This window comes from Acanthaster planci, linkage group LG04 (genome assembly GCF_054643075.1).
Source record: "Acanthaster planci isolate LZ-2023a linkage group LG04, COTS_SCS, whole genome shotgun sequence".
NCBI classification, from domain to species: domain Eukaryota; kingdom Metazoa; phylum Echinodermata; class Asteroidea; order Valvatida; family Acanthasteridae; genus Acanthaster; species Acanthaster planci.
This window is the reverse complement of record NC_141780.1, coordinates 3,280,746-3,299,252: the sequence shown is the minus strand read 5'-3', so window position 1 is coordinate 3,299,252 and position 18,507 is coordinate 3,280,746. Positions and strand designations below refer to the sequence as shown.

Below are 18,507 nucleotides of genomic sequence, written 5' to 3'. Positions count from 1 at the left end.
CGGGGCTGTTCTCATCAACCATGGAGGAGGCTTTGATCATGTTGTTAAATAATAATTATAATAATACCTTCATAAAAAGCGCTTGCGATGTAAAACAGTCCCAAGGCCCCTCATAATTGGATATAAATTACACAACAAAATGGATGTTGATTTTAGTGAAGTACATAAAAATTTTACCAACAGTTACATGAAGTTGTTATCATTTATGATAAAAACACTAAAAAGTCACAAAAGGATAAAAGAACAGAACTAAAGTAAAATAGGAGCTAAAACTGATTCAAGATGAGATCATAAATCGATAAATGCTTGCCCGTCCACCACTCCTTTATGATGTAATCTGCTGATTAAGAAAATGACGAGATAGAAGCCAAGATAAAAACGAACAAAATCGTAAAATGCTGCCAATATACTTCATAATAAAGTTACTTGTATTTTGTTGTGAGTAAAAGACAATTCATGAAAACTTGTACAAGTTTACTTATATTCAACTTAAGTCATATCCGTTCAACAGCCAAACAAAACCTAACGGCTAAAGGGAACTGGTTACCCCCCGATCCTGACGACTGGCTGTATAAACGCATTTGCTCGTACAAAGAAGTAACTGGTACCAGCCAAGGAACGCTTCGATGCGATCGCTTGATTATTGAATGAACACCTCGCACAATATCAACAAGCAAGAAGCTCTTGTCAAGTGAAAATGATGAAAAGTTTGCTGAAATATCAAGCCTGGTAGCTCAAGATTATTTTCTCGCTATGAGTTTTGAAGGAGCATTTTAATTTTTGTCGTCTGAATCAAAATTATTTGCAGAAAGAGACAAAATGCCGGTAAAAAACAAGGTAGGACTAGGACTTTTTATGGGGCAGGTGTGTGCAAGCGGTACGCGGTGTGTCTGTGAGGATATTTTCTGTGTTCAGTGTGTTCCGTAGTACTAGTAGTGCGTCGTGTTTGCTACACCATGTTTGTATATTAGTACCACAGCAAAGGCAAAGGGACCACGCAGTGCAAGCTTTAAATGCAAACTTTAAAAATGCTCCTTTGTTTCATTTAACCGTATTTTCATGTTTTGTTATTTTTTAATGGCTATTTAAAGTTAGCCTACCTTTTCCTATCCTACCTCCATGCTTCATGTAGGCCTAGGCTCCCCCCCCCCACTTAGTATTTTCTGGGTTTTTTGGCATGTTTGGTTTTTTTTTTTAGCTTGAACTGAATTAATTCAGCATACCCAGGGTCAATACTTTGATGTCATTCTTGGCTTCACAATTTGAACATAAATCCCAACTGAACACTTTTATCCCAGACTGACATTACAGCAACACCAAACAGTGCCTTCAGTGTTCTAGAAAACAATGAACATGATGATGGCAAATGTTTTATAAAAGAAATGCACTGACCCTTTCAATTATAAACCTGAATTATTAAAGGTGAGTGATGGTAATTATGATTAAATCTTCTACGACCAGCATCATGGAAATCAAACCGAGTGTAATTTCAAACTTGTTTCCCCCTTAATCAAAGCCACAAATCGGGTGAAAAAAATGGCATAGGCCTATCCTGCATCTAAGTGTACATTTGGTAGCCCAGGAAATAGTGTCATACCCCCAGAACTGTGGAATTTGTCATCCCACAGAGCGTGGCAGATGGCAAACCCCACAGTTCTTCGGGTAATACATGGTGCATTGCAACAGAGCGTGCTCAAAACAAGCTTTTAAATCTTGTAGAATCCCACGAATGTTTGTGGGAGCAGGGCAGACATCAGACCTCTCAGTTCTGGGGGTACTGTAACCCCCTAGGGTGTATGTAAAATCATACTGAAATCCGAGGATTTGGGACTGTTAGGGATCTTTTGAATCCAAATCACCCCCCCCCCGTAGTGAATTCTGAAATGGCACTGTTTAGGTCAACTTAGGTATGTCAATGTGTTATTCCTCGGCTGTAGTTGGTTCGAGGCAAAGTGGCAAGGGCTGAAGTGGAAATGAGGTGAAGTGACTGACACCCATTGGTTCTAGCATTAGGTTATTACTTGGTACTTTGAAGAATTCCTTCCAAAATTCACCCTTGGGGAGATTGACAAGGTGGCCTTCAAGGGAGTGGAAGCTAATTTGATTTTATCACATTGTACACATGCATGTTTCAATAGATGTTACTAAAAAGTGCTCGCGAGGATGAGGTGACGATCTGATAGAGAATGTTCCATACATTGATTGTTCTCGGACAACGAAACAAGTGTTCCAATATTGGTGTTGAGATGTGCGTTCTCCATCATTGTTCCTCCCCCCCCCCGACTTCTTAGTTTCTGTCTTCAGGATGTGACAAGAATCTATCCCCCCTCGAGTAGAAGCACCCCATCATTGGCTGAAAAGAGCCATGTTGGTCAGGAGTGCCGATTTTGTTGGTAGTGATGCAACCGTACCACGTACATTTCATAGTCGTTTGTGAACCAGCCAAGAGCAGTTCCTACCAATGGAGTGTGCATTGCTAGGAAAATTGTGCCCTCTCTTGGTCCAGCCCGGGGCTCGTTGTGATAATGTGCTGGATCATGGACGATTTCAAACAGGAAAGTGATCTGTTAGCTATCACGCCTCATTTGGAGCCTGTGTCCCATATTTTCAACATGTCAGCCACACTACTTTTTCTTCAGTACTGGTTGTCCCTGCAGACAAATCTCCTTTGAACCTTCTCAAGAGATGATATGTGGTTCGCACTGCGTGGATTCCAAGCAATAGTACCATATTCCAGGGGTCAACTAGAGCATTGGTACCAAGAGTAGACTGGTCTGACCTACAGGGCCCTCTTCGGGCTGGCCTAACTACAGTCTGTATACCTGTACCTGAAATAACAAACAAATAGTGCAACCTTCTGTAGTTTTTGTGGCTCTCACCCCTTTAGCTTTATATGCAAATTTGCCATTTCATCTGTGACGCAGATAGGTCCAGATTCTGCCAACGAGAGTCACTGTTGCCAGCCGTGGTGATAGGAAGAAAAAAGTAGTTATGCTGTTTCCCTACTTACCCTCTTTTGACTGCACGTAGCAGCACTGTAGTTGAGATAGTCCCAACCGTGGTTGGCACCGGTGCTGTCATAAGTGGGCAATATGTTTACTGTAAACTGCAGAAAACCAGTCACTAGCCTCGTTCACTGCATGGCAATTCGGCCAGTAGCCTGGTTTTGCCAAGTAGAATTGACAAGATTGAGTAGCCTTTTGTCGTAACCACAGAGGGTTGCTCTCATGTAGCACAAAGTCCACTCTCTCATTTACTTTTTCTTTTCACTTTGTAGGCATTGAGTGAGTACAAGAAGAAGTTCCGCTGGCATGAATCTGTGAAATCGTCGTCCTTCAAACCCTCTCCCGAGCAGAAGTCACCAACTGCTGGTCTATCGTCAGCTGATTTTGGTAAGTGCGATATTGTTTTTCTTAGAATATGCAGTGTTCAGTGAGTTGAAACTTCATCAGGTTTATTCTTTCATGTAGGAACCCATCTTTAGATTTTGAGAAATTCTGTTGCCTGAAAGGAACATAATGTGCAAATGACAAATGATGGACTGTACCTTCAAACCAAGTCGCAAGCTTACAGTACTTCGTGACTTGGCTTGAGACTGTGGCAGATGTGTTCCCTTGTCAGTGCTCATCCAGCTGCATGTACTTACCAGTGACTTGGCTCGTGACTCAGCCTGTGAAAGGGCCAGCAACTGTACCTGTGACAGACTCCACTGCAGCCCTGGGCCACAGAGCTGCTTAACAGCCGAAAATTAAAAGTCATGCTTACTGTAGCAGAAAAATTTGCCAGCCTTAAGCACTATTTCACGGCGGTGCTTGGCCTGGTCGTGCTTACGGTTGCGCAGGCATAGAGCTTTCCATTGTTTTGTCACTATGTTGAGCAAATGTTTCTCCCAGGTTTCTGTTCACCGTCTGCTTGAAATGCACAGAGCCAGTCTCGGCGTCAAATTGTAAGCTTAACAGCACTGTGAAATTGAATCCTGGATGGAACCAAACTGTAACTTTCTCCTCTGTGTCGATACCCATATCATCAGGCCAGCAGGAGCCCCCATTACAGCACAAGCGCTATCCTCTCCCGCCCAACCAGAAGGTGACCTACACGACCCAGCAGTTCTACGGCGATGTCACCGGGGCAGACGACGAAATCGGCAAGAGGAAGGGGCTCGTCATCGGGGGAGGCAAGGGCACGGGGATCATACCCATGACGCCCCTGAAGACATACAAAATCGGAGGGAGCGGGGAGGGAAGTAGCAGATCACCCAAGTGAGTAACCAGGCTGAGGCTGCTTTGTAAATACAAACTTTGACCCAACCTAACAAAGTCACTCACAGGTGGCCAGAGCCATTTTTCAGCAAAAAGCTTGTTAAAAGCACCTTGTACGAAGTAAATCAATGGGAACCCTCAACAGTTTTCACCCAGGTAATATCCATTTTCACCTGGATGCCATACTGAGTGATGCGTCAAAGCCAAGAGCTCTTTCTCATGTAAAAGAAGAGGGCATCTTAATCCCAGAATGCTTTCCATCTGTTGGACATTCTATCGGAACATTCCTGCCATGTGGGAACAGTCTGCTCCGTGCATACCGTGTTCTGAGGCAGTGTTCAAATGGGAATGCCTTGTTCCCTGTAAAACAGTCGCTCATTCTATAGTGAACCGTTCCGAATTACGAGATACTCTCTAAAACCAAATACACAAAAAAATGGCCCGAAGATTCATTTTGCGGATTCCAGTGGGAATTCAGAAACAGTTTTTCGGTTTACCACGAGTAGCTGTCTTGCTTGTTCTGTGTGTTAGCTTCTGTCTCTTGACAGGTGGCTACAGCTGCATCCTGCCGGACTTTAGTCTGTTCTCATTCATTAACCCTAAACCCTGCCAGATGCAGCATAGTGCAACAGGTGTCAAAGTCTGGTGCAGTTTACTGCCCTGGGCAATCAACAGCAGCCCAACAAACTGGTCATGTTGAAACAATGGGAGTTAGTCCCATTGAACAATGCCACTGATGGATCTTGCGGTAAATCACAACCACAGACTCCCAAGCTGTTTGGCCTTGGGGAGAGTTGACCTGTTGGGATCATGTCACACTGGGCAGGCAAGCCACTTTGACAAATGATGCAGACTGACGTGTCTGGCAGGGGTTGTGGCCAAAGTACCGTGGAGGGTTATGGTTAACATATTTTCTGCCTTCCTTTTCCCTAACGCTCTGCACATATTTGCTTCAAATCTTCCTGGATCCTATGAGGTTTCTGAGTTCACACTGGAGTATTTGCGCGGGCGTAGAGCGTCGTTCATGGTTGCTACCATAACTTTGTTGTTTTCTACAGAGCCCCGCAGACAAAGCCAAGTAAGAACAAAGAACCAATTAAGAACAAGACGTACACTGCAGCTAGTCTGAAGTCTGCGAATAGTCACGCGACTTCTGCCATCAAGGGACCCGCAGACAGTGCAGAGACCAACGTCAACAATAACAAGGATGTCAGTTCGCCGGGGAAAAGAGACACCAGAGAGAATGCAGTACACACCTCCAAGCCTGCACATAAACACACAACAAAGGTATAGTATTGTGTTCATGTTTTGATCTGTTTTTGCCGAGTGTCTTCAATGTAAATTGTACAAGTGCATCCTTTTTTCCTTTTTTCTCATAAGGCCTTTCACACTGCAGAGCCAATCCCCGGGAAAAACCCAGGGATTTTTTACCCCACCAAATGCCCAGCAACCGTTCACACTAGACCCATTTTGGTAACTCCCAGCGATACTATTTCCCAGGAATGTGCAGGGTCGTTTCACACTGACAATCAAACCCTGGGAAACGTGTCAACGGAGGGCGCCCATCCGGAAGTTCCCAAATGAATTGTGGGCGGAAGTCCAATCCCAAATTGCCGCGCGCCCGCATGCACAAGCTGTTGCTGTTTACGTCGTGCAATGCCAAGTTGACATTGCGAGTTTGAAAGGTACTGCATTACAATACTATGTTACCGCGCGAATTATTTGGCGTGCTGTTTGTGACCCTGTGACCTTTCAAGATAAGTTCAAACCCACCGACATTCACACTAGTTGCTTTTCCCCGGGAAAAATGCTAAACCTCTGGGTTTTCTCCTTTAACCTCACTCCCAAACAGGCGTAAATATTTTTGGTTGGTCTGTTCACACTACCAAAGAAATTCCCAGGGGAAAGCTTTTCCCCAGGAATGTCTTCCCCAGCAATTTCCTGGGAAATTCCCATGGGATTCGTCTAGTGTGAAAGCCTGTTATATGTCTTGTGGCAGTCTAACCAAGCCCATCTCTTGCACATCAGCTTGTAGTCAGACCGGCGTTGTCATTTTCTTCTGTTTTGCTTGTAGCTTTTTGGAAATTAAGGTAAATTGCAGGGTCTGCTGCTAAAACAACCAGAAAGTGTCCTCTCTTTGCTGTATAAAATGGAATAGATGTAAATGGGCATTGTTTTGGACAAAGATTATGTCCTCTGTCAAATTTGAATACATTCATTGACTGAAAAATACCTCAATAGTAGCGCCTTTATACCAAAGTACACCGAGTGCCATCAATTTCACTGTGACATCGTCACATCTTTACAGGGTGGTCATTTCGGGATCATGTTTATTCTTGAGATGGGATTTTTTAGCCCTGTTAATTTCCTTCCCTCCCCTTCCCACTTTTTTTTTTTTTTGGTCGTTTAACAGCCAAACGTTGCCCTGCAGTACCAAGCAGGCATCAAGGACACACGACCCAAGTCAGCAAAGTATCTCTCAGAATACCAGCGAAACTACGAATGGAGGAACGCTCTGCCGAAGGAATCCCCACTCATGGCTGCAGAACAGGTAGCATACAGCTCAATGTTCAGAAGGAATGCTTACTGGCAAATTCCATTTTTTGCTGGTGGGGGGATCTAGCCTGTACATTTTGTATTAATTCTCAGCACTTTTCAATTATATGACAACTTCAAGTTGACTCAAAGAGAAACCATCTCAAAGTGTTGCAGTCATCAGACAGCATTACGAAGACCCTGTGTCTTTCTCATCGACTTCAGATGGTGTACAAGTCTCAAGCCAACATCAACCCCTTCGTCCCGGACAAGATTCCTCGACGTAGTGAGTACAAACTGCAGTTCCGAGACTGGTCGCCGGTGCGGCGCCGGTCCTCCACTGCCCACCAGCAGCTGATGGAGAACGCCGAGAGGGAGATCAAAGCCAAGTACAGGGTCAAGACTAAGGTGAGTTGTCTTGAAGCTGCGCTTTGTTGGAAATGTAGAGTTCTCAGTGTGTTCCTGACCTGGAATGGGATCCGAGCTGGACCAAGAGAGGGCGCTATTTCCTTGGCAACGGAGGCTCCTTTGGTACTAACTGCACATTGCTGGTTCATGAACAACTAGGAAACGTAAGCATTACAGTCACATTGCTGCTAACAAAAATGAATACTCCTGACCAACATGGCTCTTGTCAACCAATGAGGTGGTGCTCCTGCTTGAGTTGGACAAGCTGTTTGTAACATTGCATCCTTGGGGACATTTGTAAAGCCTTTTGTGAGTTAAATCTGAATCAAATCTGGTACACTGAGTTCTTTAAAATCATGTGAACATAACAATTTGAATTCTCCATACTAAAGACACTGTTGCTATACCTCATCATTCGGGGCAAAGTTTTGCTTAGTTACATAAGAGCCGCCTTGCACCAATACACCGTTTTCAATGCATAAGAAGGGCACAAAGGAACCAGTCCATTCCAGAGATGGTGGTTGCTATGCAAAGCTTGCACGGAATCACGAGGTATAGCAACAGTGTCTTTAGTGTGGGGTATTCAAATTGTTATGTTTATGTGCAGTCAGGTAACCCAGTGTACCAGATTTTGTTCAAATTTAACTGGCAAAAGGCTTATTGCCTTTTCAGTCATAACCGCCAAGCTTGGGTGTGTTTGCATCGTGCAAAATGCCATAGGTTTATGCACACTCATTTGTCTCCTCAGAGCAAGAAGTCCAAGCGGTCTAGTCTGACTCCAGACAAGATGCGGCCAGCGGGGGTGCCATCGATGTACGCACACGACGACCTGAAATTACTGAAGTCGGCCCAGAACCCAGCTAAGCCGTTCTTTCCACATTCCACCACCATAAGGTGAGAGCAAGGCAGTGAAATGACCAAGATCCACACGCGAGCTTTGAGAAACCCTCACCGGGCCTGAACAAGAGATGGCATGTTTTTTAACGTAGCAACGACATCCCTTTTGCAGGAGCAGACAGCATGTACTCACTGGTTCGTGGACACTTGGCGTAGGCGGCACTGAGCATGTACAACCAATTACCATTGGGATGTGTGGTAATTGCATGTGTAAAGGCGATAAGGTCCCCAAAGGCCATACGGTCCCTAAAGGCGATAAGGTCTCGATGAGATGCTTCAAGTTTAACAATAGCACTGTTGGTTATCACTTAGCCTGCATTGCTTACCCAATATCGATGCTAGCTTAGCGCAGTTGGGCAGGCAATCTTCTGTGCCCATTTATGAATTAGGCTTTACCAGCTATGTATATTACTTTTCAAATCTCCATCTAGAAAATGGAAATCGGAGTACGCGTCCAACTTCAAAGAACCAGACATATATCGCTACGAGAATGGCATATGGAAAGGGGCAGACCCTCCCCACATCACGCCCAAAGATGACAGCTCCGTAGACAGGAGAAATGCCCAACCCAACTGGTTTGCAGAGGTAAGCAAGTGATGCAAGGGTAACAGTTTATACACAACTTTGACCTGTCACCACAAAATCAGCTGAAAGCTGATCAAAATTTTCAAAACTTGAGATATTGGTGTTTTTTTTAACTCAGCAGAAAAGGAGCTTTCCAGTGATCTGTACTTGGAACACTTAAGGTAGAAGTATAAGATGACAATGTGACATCATATTTGGCAGCTTTGTGTCTTTGTTTCCAACATCATTTTAACATTTCCGACCAGGCACGAATAAAGCTGTCATCAAAATTACTGTGAGAATGACATTTTTAAGTATATTTTCCTGCAAAATATTTGGAATTACATATGAGATGGATTACTCTTTCCAAATATTAAAAAAAAAACCTAAATTGACCTCCGCTTCAATATGACTTTTAAGCCTGAACCCTCAAAATCAGAAAGAGCTGGATGCAACTTAATGCTCATTTTGTCATGACAGGTCACAAATCACAAGGCACCCTTGATTTTGAACTTACATATTTGCTGAGCACAGAAAGGTTTTGCTTGCAAGGTCAAACATGTTATTGGCCAATCTTTAGGGACCACGTATTATGCTTGTGGCCACATTTCTGTCGGTGGCTTGTGCGGCGTGCAGTTTCGCTACCCGGTAATTTCTACTGTGGCCTGGCCACTAGACATTTACCCAGTTTGATGTTTTATCAACTATTTACTGAGCAGCTCATTACTGAAATGCCCTGGAATTCAAAGTTAAATGACCCAAAGAAATCGTTGGTGGGATGCTGAAGCACGGAAGTGTTGTCAGTTTCAGCTCAGTGAATACTTGATATTTTCCTGCTAAAGAGCACCTTGAAACCTAGAGACAGTTGCCGATCCGAATTAAGAAAAAAAAAATTTGTTGCAAGAAGCCGTGCCGATCCACTTCATGGGGAATTGTTTTTCGTATTTGGCACCACAGGTCCTGGAGCTCCGTCAGAAGGCAGACGACTACCGCAAGAGGGCCCGGGGAACCCACTTCTCCCGGGAGCACCTGGCGCAGATCCTGGCCAGCCAGGCCCGGCTGTGGGACGAGAGCAGCACGGCCACTAGCACGGTCAGTTCACTGTCCGCGCCGTCTGTCGACACTGGACTTAAGGACAGGTTAGCATTGTGATTTCATTCCGTATGTGTAGTCAATTGGTGAATGATCTGACGTATGCCGTTGGTCAAAATCAGGCATATTTGAGCAAGAGTCAGTGTTGAGTGATAAATGCTGCTCTTACTACATGTGTTTCAACTCTTTCTCTGTTTGGGGGAATTTGATATTCCAAAAGTAAAGTTATTAACATCTCGAATGGGGCTGGTGAAAATGACATCAATTAGAAATATGCCATGAAAGTTTGAGTTTAGTGGAAGAATGCATTTTATGTTGAAATTTGAGTTTAAAACTTGTACAAAACATTTTAAACACTACACGTTATCATCACATATCTCCCCAAATCTCAAAGTTGATGAAACTCTCTCCTGTTTCAGTTTCAGCTGTTTGTCTCCGTACTTTGCCCAATTCTGGCAGGGTCGGACATACGCTGTCTCATCTTGACATGTATAAAAGGACTTCACTGCTGGTAGACTCTCAGTGTACCCTCTGCACGTGGACTTGCAAAACACTGTAAGGGTTTGTAGACTGCAGTCGTGAAAGACGAGGTTAACAATCTATTCAAATGACCTTTTGCAGAAACAAAGACAACCAGGAAGCACCAATCAGCAAGCCAGCACCTGTCAGTAAGCCAGCAGATTCACCGCCAGTGAATAGACGCCTTGCATGGCCACAGAGCAACAACGATGAAGTCAAAAATGGTGCACCGCAACCTTTGGACGATGGCGATCACGAATCTAGGTAACACAAAGAAGAATGTTACTGTGTGAACGTACTTAGAGAATGTGATATTAGCCAACTTCATTTACTCTTGCGTTCGGTGACATCCGATGGAGGCCCAGTGATCTGTACTTGGAACACTTAAGGTAGAAGTATAAGGTGACAGTGTGACATCCGATGGAGGCCCGTGTCTGAGGTTTCTTTTCAGCAACTTTTTTTTCTCTCAATTACCAAATTTTAGGCTCTTTACATTTCCCTCCAAAACTAGAAATCTCAATTAATTACGACTTCTTGACCAATTTGCTAACATCGAGTTTTTCTGCGTCCACGCAGCATCGGCAGTATCCCAACGCCAGAGGGCTACAGGGGGTCAGCCACACCCAGCTCGGACGAGGTTGAGACCATTGACGAGCAGGGGAGGCTGCCCACGCCGAGACTGCGGGAAGAGGGGCTGTCCAAACGGCACCACCTGGACCGTACCACTCCAGCCACAGGTAAGTGCATGACAGTTCCAGACATCATGCAAATACCCCTTAAGAGGAAAATAGTGCGGAATAATTTTACTTGCTGATAAAATATTCAGAAAGCAAGTCCAAACAACAAATTCAAATGCCATAATGGCTAGTTATGGCTGAGTTTGCCGAGTAACACACACTCGTTGTCTTCTGAGTAAACACTATCCTCTGCACCAGCTCTCTGAATATGGGTCTCAGAATTTGTTGGATTTTGGATGTAAACTTTGGCCCCCCTGAAAGTTTCTGGATGAACTTGAGAAAAGCATTCCAGAAGCAATAAATTTCATTTGGAGAGACGATATCTGAAAGTTTCCTTGAAAGATTTCTTTTGCAAAAATTCTGAGAGATTTATTTGAGTACTGTCTTTATTTCCATATATACCTAAACAGAGATGACTGAAGTTTTTATACAAAAGTCATAAAAATTTAGAGAGTAGTCAAACTAGTAACGTTCTGACCTATTCAGACCCCAGTCTTGGTTGAAAGAAATATCAGAAGTGATTGGATGACTTATTTGTTGTGATTTATCATCTATCATGCGGCTATTTTGTTGTTCGTCTTTATGCAGGAGGTGCTGTCCTGACCTCCCCTCAGCCAAAACATCGATCCGCGTCACCTCCAAGGACAGCACCTGTCACTAATAACACACAACCAGCTCCAGTCCAGATATCGCAGGGTAGGACAAAAATATCAGACTTGCATGAGTTTCTGTAACATGAAAAATACTCAACATCAATAGTACTCAACATTACTGTCGGCAAGGACCCCCCCTCCACGTTAATCTCAACTTTGGTTGGATGGGATGCTTTAGAGCGTGACTTTGTCCTGATACACCACTCTGAAAGGTTCAACACGTCATCCACCTCACGATTCTATACTCTGTCTTTATGGCAAGAAACTTAGCTCCGCAGTTCTGTTTCACGCTTCATTCTAACCTTCCCAAATCCTTCAAATTCCATCATTCGGTTTTGGAGGGCTTTGTAGAATTAAAGGGGGATTCCACTGTTTTTCTGAAATGGGGCTCAATGCGCCTTGATGCACAATGGATGTGTCGTCGGTTTCTTGGACGGTGGAGAATTTTTGAAGATAAAGGAAGGACCCTAACAGAGTGTGGTCAGCAAAAAAGTAATGGTGTGGTACTTGCCATTCCTTCATTGTATGGGGTATCTACCAGTCTGGTTCCCAGACTTAAAGATTCTAGTTGAGAGAACATCTGTGTCCAATAGCTGCTAGTGTTTCCGAAAATGTCAGAAATTGTCTGGAAGTTTTGAACCTATTTTTATTAATTTTCAAATTCTGCCCTTCATATTGACAAATACCTGACATGTCCAATATCGCCTTTTCCTTCCAGATTTCTCAGGCGTGTTATGTTTTGGAAGAATTTTAACCCCTGAATTTTTTTTCCCATATTTTTGTGCTTATTGATCGCCTCTTTCGCTCAACTTTGATTACGCTGACTTTTAACGTGTAGAAAACACCCTTGCTCAGCATCTCAAAATAGACGGGCATCCATCATATTTTGTTTTCATCAAGGGGGACCCCCTTTCCTAACATATTGCTAGGTCAGGGAACTTGTCAAGGTTTCTTCTGGCATTGGCAAGCACCAGCTCGGATAAGCCACACCACTCTGATTGAGGAAATGTTAAGTACCTAAGTGAATAATTCCAAAGAGAGTCAATGAAATCGGGTCACACTTACTAAAGTGGCCACCAAGTTCCTTCTGTGAGTGCTGAAGCAATACAAATTTGCCAGTAAACCGGGAGCTCGTTTTTATCTGGTTCAATGTCTTGCTCGGCAGGTCACCGGAGGAACATCATTCCTGGTGCGATAACCCAAGGCTTTGCCTACGATAGCGACGAGGACTCGGAAGACGAACAGTCAGTGACACCCAGGGTGACAACGCCACCACCCAAACCGGATATGAAAACGAGGGTAGGTGTGCGGTAGAACAGGAGATGGGTCATGTCCAAATCAACTGGCTGTGACTTGGAGTATCTTACAAGTCGATGGGAAGAGGCTTGCAGCCCCTAGCTAGAAGCCCCCATAGCCAGACATGTCATCTCTAGCCACAGCCACAACATTCGGACAAAGCCTCGTTGTGGACTGAGCTCAGAGCAGAGGCACACATGATACAGTTTCTCTTGAACAAAAATGCAATTTTTGTACACATTCAGCTGAAAATTGGCATTCCTACCAAACTATGCAGCACAGTTTCAGTTCCTTCATATTAGCAAAGCCTGGAAAACTATCCTCAGGAATGAGTGGAAGCACCAACCTTATAGTTTGACAGATTCCATTGGTCACTGGGTATAGTCTTCCTTCCCTGTAACCCTATTGACCTAGTTCTCAAGTATACGCAGACTTGGCGTTAAGGACCAATTTATTTACATGTTACTATTGTAATTGACTTCACTTTGTGTAAAAGTTTATCCGGGCAGTAATTTGATTTGATTCACTTGCTGGTCCCCTGACTCGATCTCAGCGGTCATGTATATATTTGATCGATTGTCGAATATTCAAATATTATTTTTCAAATTTGAATATTGAATGCAAAATTTATGAAAAGGAAGGAAAAATTTTCTTATGTTTGAAGTCATAAAAATTGCACTGTGGAAGCTTGTTTCAAGTAGATGCAAATGAAAAGCGTCAGAAATCTTACAATGATTTAAAAAGTAAATTATTCTTTAAACAATTTAAAATGAATAGAAATTTTCAACAGGGCAGAAGTCTTGTTCATCTCTTAAATCTTGCTAAATCATGGTTGGAGATATTCCTAGATGTGAGAAGCTACTGTATTGATCATACTGTACATTGTGTGTGTGATTGCAACTGATTTTGTGCATGGTTTGTTCATCAACAATCTGCTGGTTGGTACGACCGAATATTCGGATACTCTATCAAAATGAAGGTCGAATATTCGAACGGCCTTGGCCCTACGATCATGGAAGTGTTTGGACAAAAAATATTAATGCTTTGAGAAGAAAAGTTTTGGATGAACGCAATAGTGGTAATAGTTACATGATAGTTTTACTCTCAAGTACATGCACATGTATTTGAATTTGCTGGCAGTGACCGACACTTTAGACAGATAAGTTAGGACCTTTAAATATTCATCTTAAATGCCTGGTAGTTCAGACATTTGAGATGCTGACGTGAACCTCAAGGCAAAGATATGTAAGCCTTTCGTGCCCCACATTACTCAAAGCTTGACTTTGTTGAATCCCAGATACTAAACCAGCTTTCAGGGTCGCCCACAGCGGGCGTAACCACCAGGGACCCGGACCCCATCCGGGAGAGCTTGGCCCAGCTGCCTCACTTCCAGAGGCACTCCAACAACTACTTTGAGACCAGCCCCGCCCTGCCCGTCATGCCCAGGAAGATTGAGCCCCCGCGGACCTGGGCCGCGGCCCCCCGGCACCAAGGCGAGGCGCAGGGCCAGAGCTCGAGACTCAAGGGACGGAGCGGAGAGGAAGGAGGGAAGACAGTCGCGTCGGGTACCCAGACTCTGCTGAATGGGAACAGGCAGGGGCCAACACAGGCTCCTGGAGTCAGGGGTAATTTATCCTGCCATATCATAATTTGGCACCTTTATTGAAAGTTTGAGTAACTTCAGTGTGGCTTGTCATCAGAGTATTTGAAATAAATTTCAAGATTTCAGCACCCTCAGGTATCTCCGTTATCTCCAATAATGCCAGCATTCATCTTTCATTCAGCATATGGAAGGCAAAATGCGTTCATTGTGGAGTTACATATGCCATTGTTAGAATTTGTTCACTGGTTAAAGTTCAACCCATTAAATATGTCTGCATTCCAGTGTTTACTTGATTTATTGCCTGGTGTGAAATGACAGACTCAAAAAGAAACTTAATCCACATCTGTATTTACAGGTCCACTGGATAGGCCTAACTCTGGAAGCATGCACGGCAGGCCAATGACGGCACACCCTCAAACAAGGGAGGAGGCCGAGTCAAGTAGCTACAACAAGGGCACAATGAGAAGCCTCAACGACCACCAAGGGGACAACCCCTCCACCCAGGCCCCTAAGAAGCGGAGCGAGGCCTGGATGGTCCCTGCGGACCCGCCTCAGGGCAGGGCAGAGCCCGACAGTCCCCTGTGGAGGTCTTCTGAACGGGACAGCGACGAGTTATCGCTGTCCACCATGTCCATTGCCTCCAGCTCCTCCCTTGCCTCCGAGGTACTGGAGAGGGCACGCAAGAGGCGGGACGACTTCTGGGGGAAGTAAAAAAAAATATAGGTTTTTAAGAATTCTTCTGATTCAGAGTTTACTTCAAGGTTCCGAGGTCCAAATCTCCTGAAACCATTTTTTAAAGCTGCTTCTAAAAGCTCACGGAAATATCCAGAGACCTTACTCCAGAGTCCCTAAGGTACATGAAAGTGAAGTCTCAATTTGTCAGAGGTAGGATGGAATCCAAAATTTTATTTTTTTATGAGAGTGAGACTACCTACTTTCCCAAATTTATTTGTATTCGACTCTTGAATTCGCTCGCATTTGATGGTTTGTAGGGTTTTTTTGCGGATTAAATTTACTGCACTGTCAACTACCCAGTCACGCTTATGTACCACATCCTTTGAGTTTCCCCCCCCTCAAAAATTTCCACACAACATAACCCCAGATGTTCAAATACAGCTGGATAAAGTTATCTCCCTCCCCGTTTTTCCAGTTTCCCCGCCCACCCTTGAACATAGCTGGGTGTGTTAGACACCATCTAGCCACACAGACTATATATGCTGCACAAACTTACACTCTGTGCTGGACTTTGAAATAAGATATTAAAAAGCAAAACTTTTTGTCTTGTGATGTTTATTTTCTCACAAGATCAATCAGGATGACAGTTCCATTGTTCTTTCCATGTACAGAACTCAGGTATTTTTCAGAGCGGAGACAAATCTACCTGGCTTTCTCGTGAAATGTAAATGGTAGTTGGGCCCAGTTTGTTTCGAAAAGCAATGCTGAAATGGATGCAGAGGTCACGGGATGCCCTGTGTAATTCAGGCCTTATGAATCGGCCGATTGGCTTCTGTTTTTTTTTTTTCCTTCTTCTTTCACATTTATTTTGGCTGGAAAAATATCAAGAATTTTTGTTTCCTCGAAGAAAAACTATATTCCAGAAATGAGTGGAAATGTAACCTTTTTTCAGTGACTACTTAATGCACCGCAGGAACAAGTCAGAATGATTTTATTTGATGTTTAGTTTGATATGTAGTATCATTATTGTCGAAGTTGAATTTGTTGGAACATTGTAGTGATGTCACTTAATCCTAGACTTCCTGCTCTGTCAAAAGAGGGATTTAAAGAGAAAAGATCTACGGTACCATCATGAGGGTTATTAGAGTCATTGGCGGATCTGGAACGGGGCTGATGCGCCACCATCCCCTCAAAAAGAAAGGCCCCAAAAAAAAATCTTCAAGAAAATACCCCATTTCTTGGGGCCCCCCTCCGTGACAAGTTTGGTTTGGATGCACCCTTGGCATATTTGAGTTTGTACTCATTTTTAGGAGAAGTAATTAAGCTTTTTCTCAACGTGAAATGTTTGTCAAATGTTGAGTGAATGACCCCCAGCTAAAGAGTACAGGTATTTTGACATTTTTTCTTCAAGTATTGTGCGTGTGTATTCGTGGAGATGTGGGGTTTTTTTCACCAATGCTTCATTTATATGACATGTACATGTGGTTTGAGTTGTTGACTCAAGAATTTTTATTTTTTAAGTTTTACCTTGATGTGTATACATGTCCTTACATTTATCGAAAAAAATGTACAAAAGTTGTTTTTAAGTTCTCCAAATGTTAGACTGGGAAGTACTGTACAGTTTGGTCTCTCAGTAATAGTACACTTCTTGTAAATATATGTAAAATATTTTTACAGTACAGATTAGAATTTTTAATAGGAAAAAACCAGATTTTTCGATTTTTTTCTGAAATTGATTTGTACTGCTGTTAGAAAGAATTCGGTGACGAATGTACATAAAGAGTAGACAAACATCGAGTGGATTTGAAAACATCAGGGAATTTTTGGAATAATTTCAATGTATATTCAGCCGTTTTTTAAAAAGGTAAATTTTTGTGCGAACTTTTTACGTATTCTCGTCTCCATACCTTCATGTGTGCATTTTGTGATGTGTGCATTTGATAGATTGAATTTACATTTCAAAAACTCAGCTTTCTGAAGCTGTTATCATTAGTTGGATAATAAACATGTACACTAAAGTCATTTTGTGATGTGACCTTTTGTGTCTGATGGAATAAATGTAACCTACTACATAGCGCCATAAATGCATCTTAAGCTATCTTAAGGAAAATTGTTCGGTGATTTATTTTAAAAATGACAAGAAATTTAGTAAAATTACTCCCAAGTTATCCCAACATCATATTGCTTAAACATGTAACTATCAAAAATCCAATCAAAAATCGAATCCACGAGTCCCACATTGGATGTGGACGGGGAAAGCTTCCGTGAATGGAATGGCTTCTCGAAGTGACGTCAATCGCTAGACTGTGCAAGGTTTGTACCGCAGATATATCGCTGTTTTCAGCCCCTTCAGTGCCATTCGCATGTTTGAGTGTTGAACGTTCACATCTAAGCGGCGTACGACCGGTCCAAACTGCACATGTAACAGTGCTTGGATAAAGTGGCTTTTCTGCCACGTGTCAGGCGTTGCATTTTTAAGTTCGCCGTGTTCCCACTGTCAATTCTCATGCCGAGAAGACGCGGAAAAATTCCTGAAACTGAAACACTGTTATGAGGTATCATGGTTGTTAAAATTTCCATGGTTTCCCACGGACAAATCGTGGATTTTGTCGATGTCGCGACGCCGAATGTCAAAATGACAGCTTTGATTGCAACCGCACAAACAAACTGCCGATTATCATTATCAGCCATTTCAGTGTAAAGCGTTTTTGTGATTCTCTCCCTCTCGGTTCCAACAGGGACTTCTACAATATGCTAACGTGTGCAAAGTGCTCAGTTTGAAGTTTGAGAAAAGCGGTGCTTGGACCAAGCTTATGTCCACTGGCGTGTCGTCGAACTGATTGTGATTGAAGCGCGGAACTCAAAGTCTAGAATATACCTCACTTAAGCAGTTCTCTCGTCCACTCTAATAGTTTGGGCTGTGTTCCACTGCGGGACTAGTTGCACTTGCATAAAACCGTGGATGGTGCGTCCTCATTGTGTTTTGACGTGTTTGAGCACTCGGGATCGGCATTCACTGGCACAGAGGTGTTGAGCTGCCCATCGTTTTGATCTAGAACTTTGAGGCGAGTGATGAGGTGGTATGGACTGCATTTTTTGGATATTTTGCCCGTTTCGCTCGCATGATATTGACGTATCCAGAGGCTAGTCTGGAATGGGTTGTTCAGGCGGTTTATCTCGCTGTGTAGGGAAAGAGCGCGCCCTGTGGTTTACCGCTTGAATTTGTGAATGAGTGGTCCAAGGGTGGATCACCGCTGGACCGAGGTTTC

The 18,507-nt window shown here is 43.4% G+C and overlaps 1 protein-coding gene across 1 annotated transcript; it reads left to right on the top strand.

The window, feature by feature from the left end:
* Positions 1–632: 632 nt before the first annotated feature.
* Positions 633–17,324, top strand: LOC110983695 (stabilizer of axonemal microtubules 6-like). The gene is made up of 15 exons (XM_022243164.2): positions 633–837; positions 3,278–3,392; positions 4,031–4,259; positions 5,318–5,546; positions 6,673–6,810; positions 7,020–7,202; positions 7,951–8,096; positions 8,531–8,684; positions 9,621–9,802; positions 10,377–10,538; positions 10,851–11,011; positions 11,600–11,707; positions 12,830–12,963; positions 14,258–14,585; positions 14,919–17,324. The coding sequence occupies exons 1-15, from the start codon at positions 820–822 to the stop codon at positions 15,272–15,274; spliced, it is 2,643 nt and encodes an 880-aa protein (XP_022098856.2). The 5' UTR covers positions 633–819; the 3' UTR covers positions 15,275–17,324.
* Positions 17,325–18,507: the final 1,183 nt, after the last annotated feature.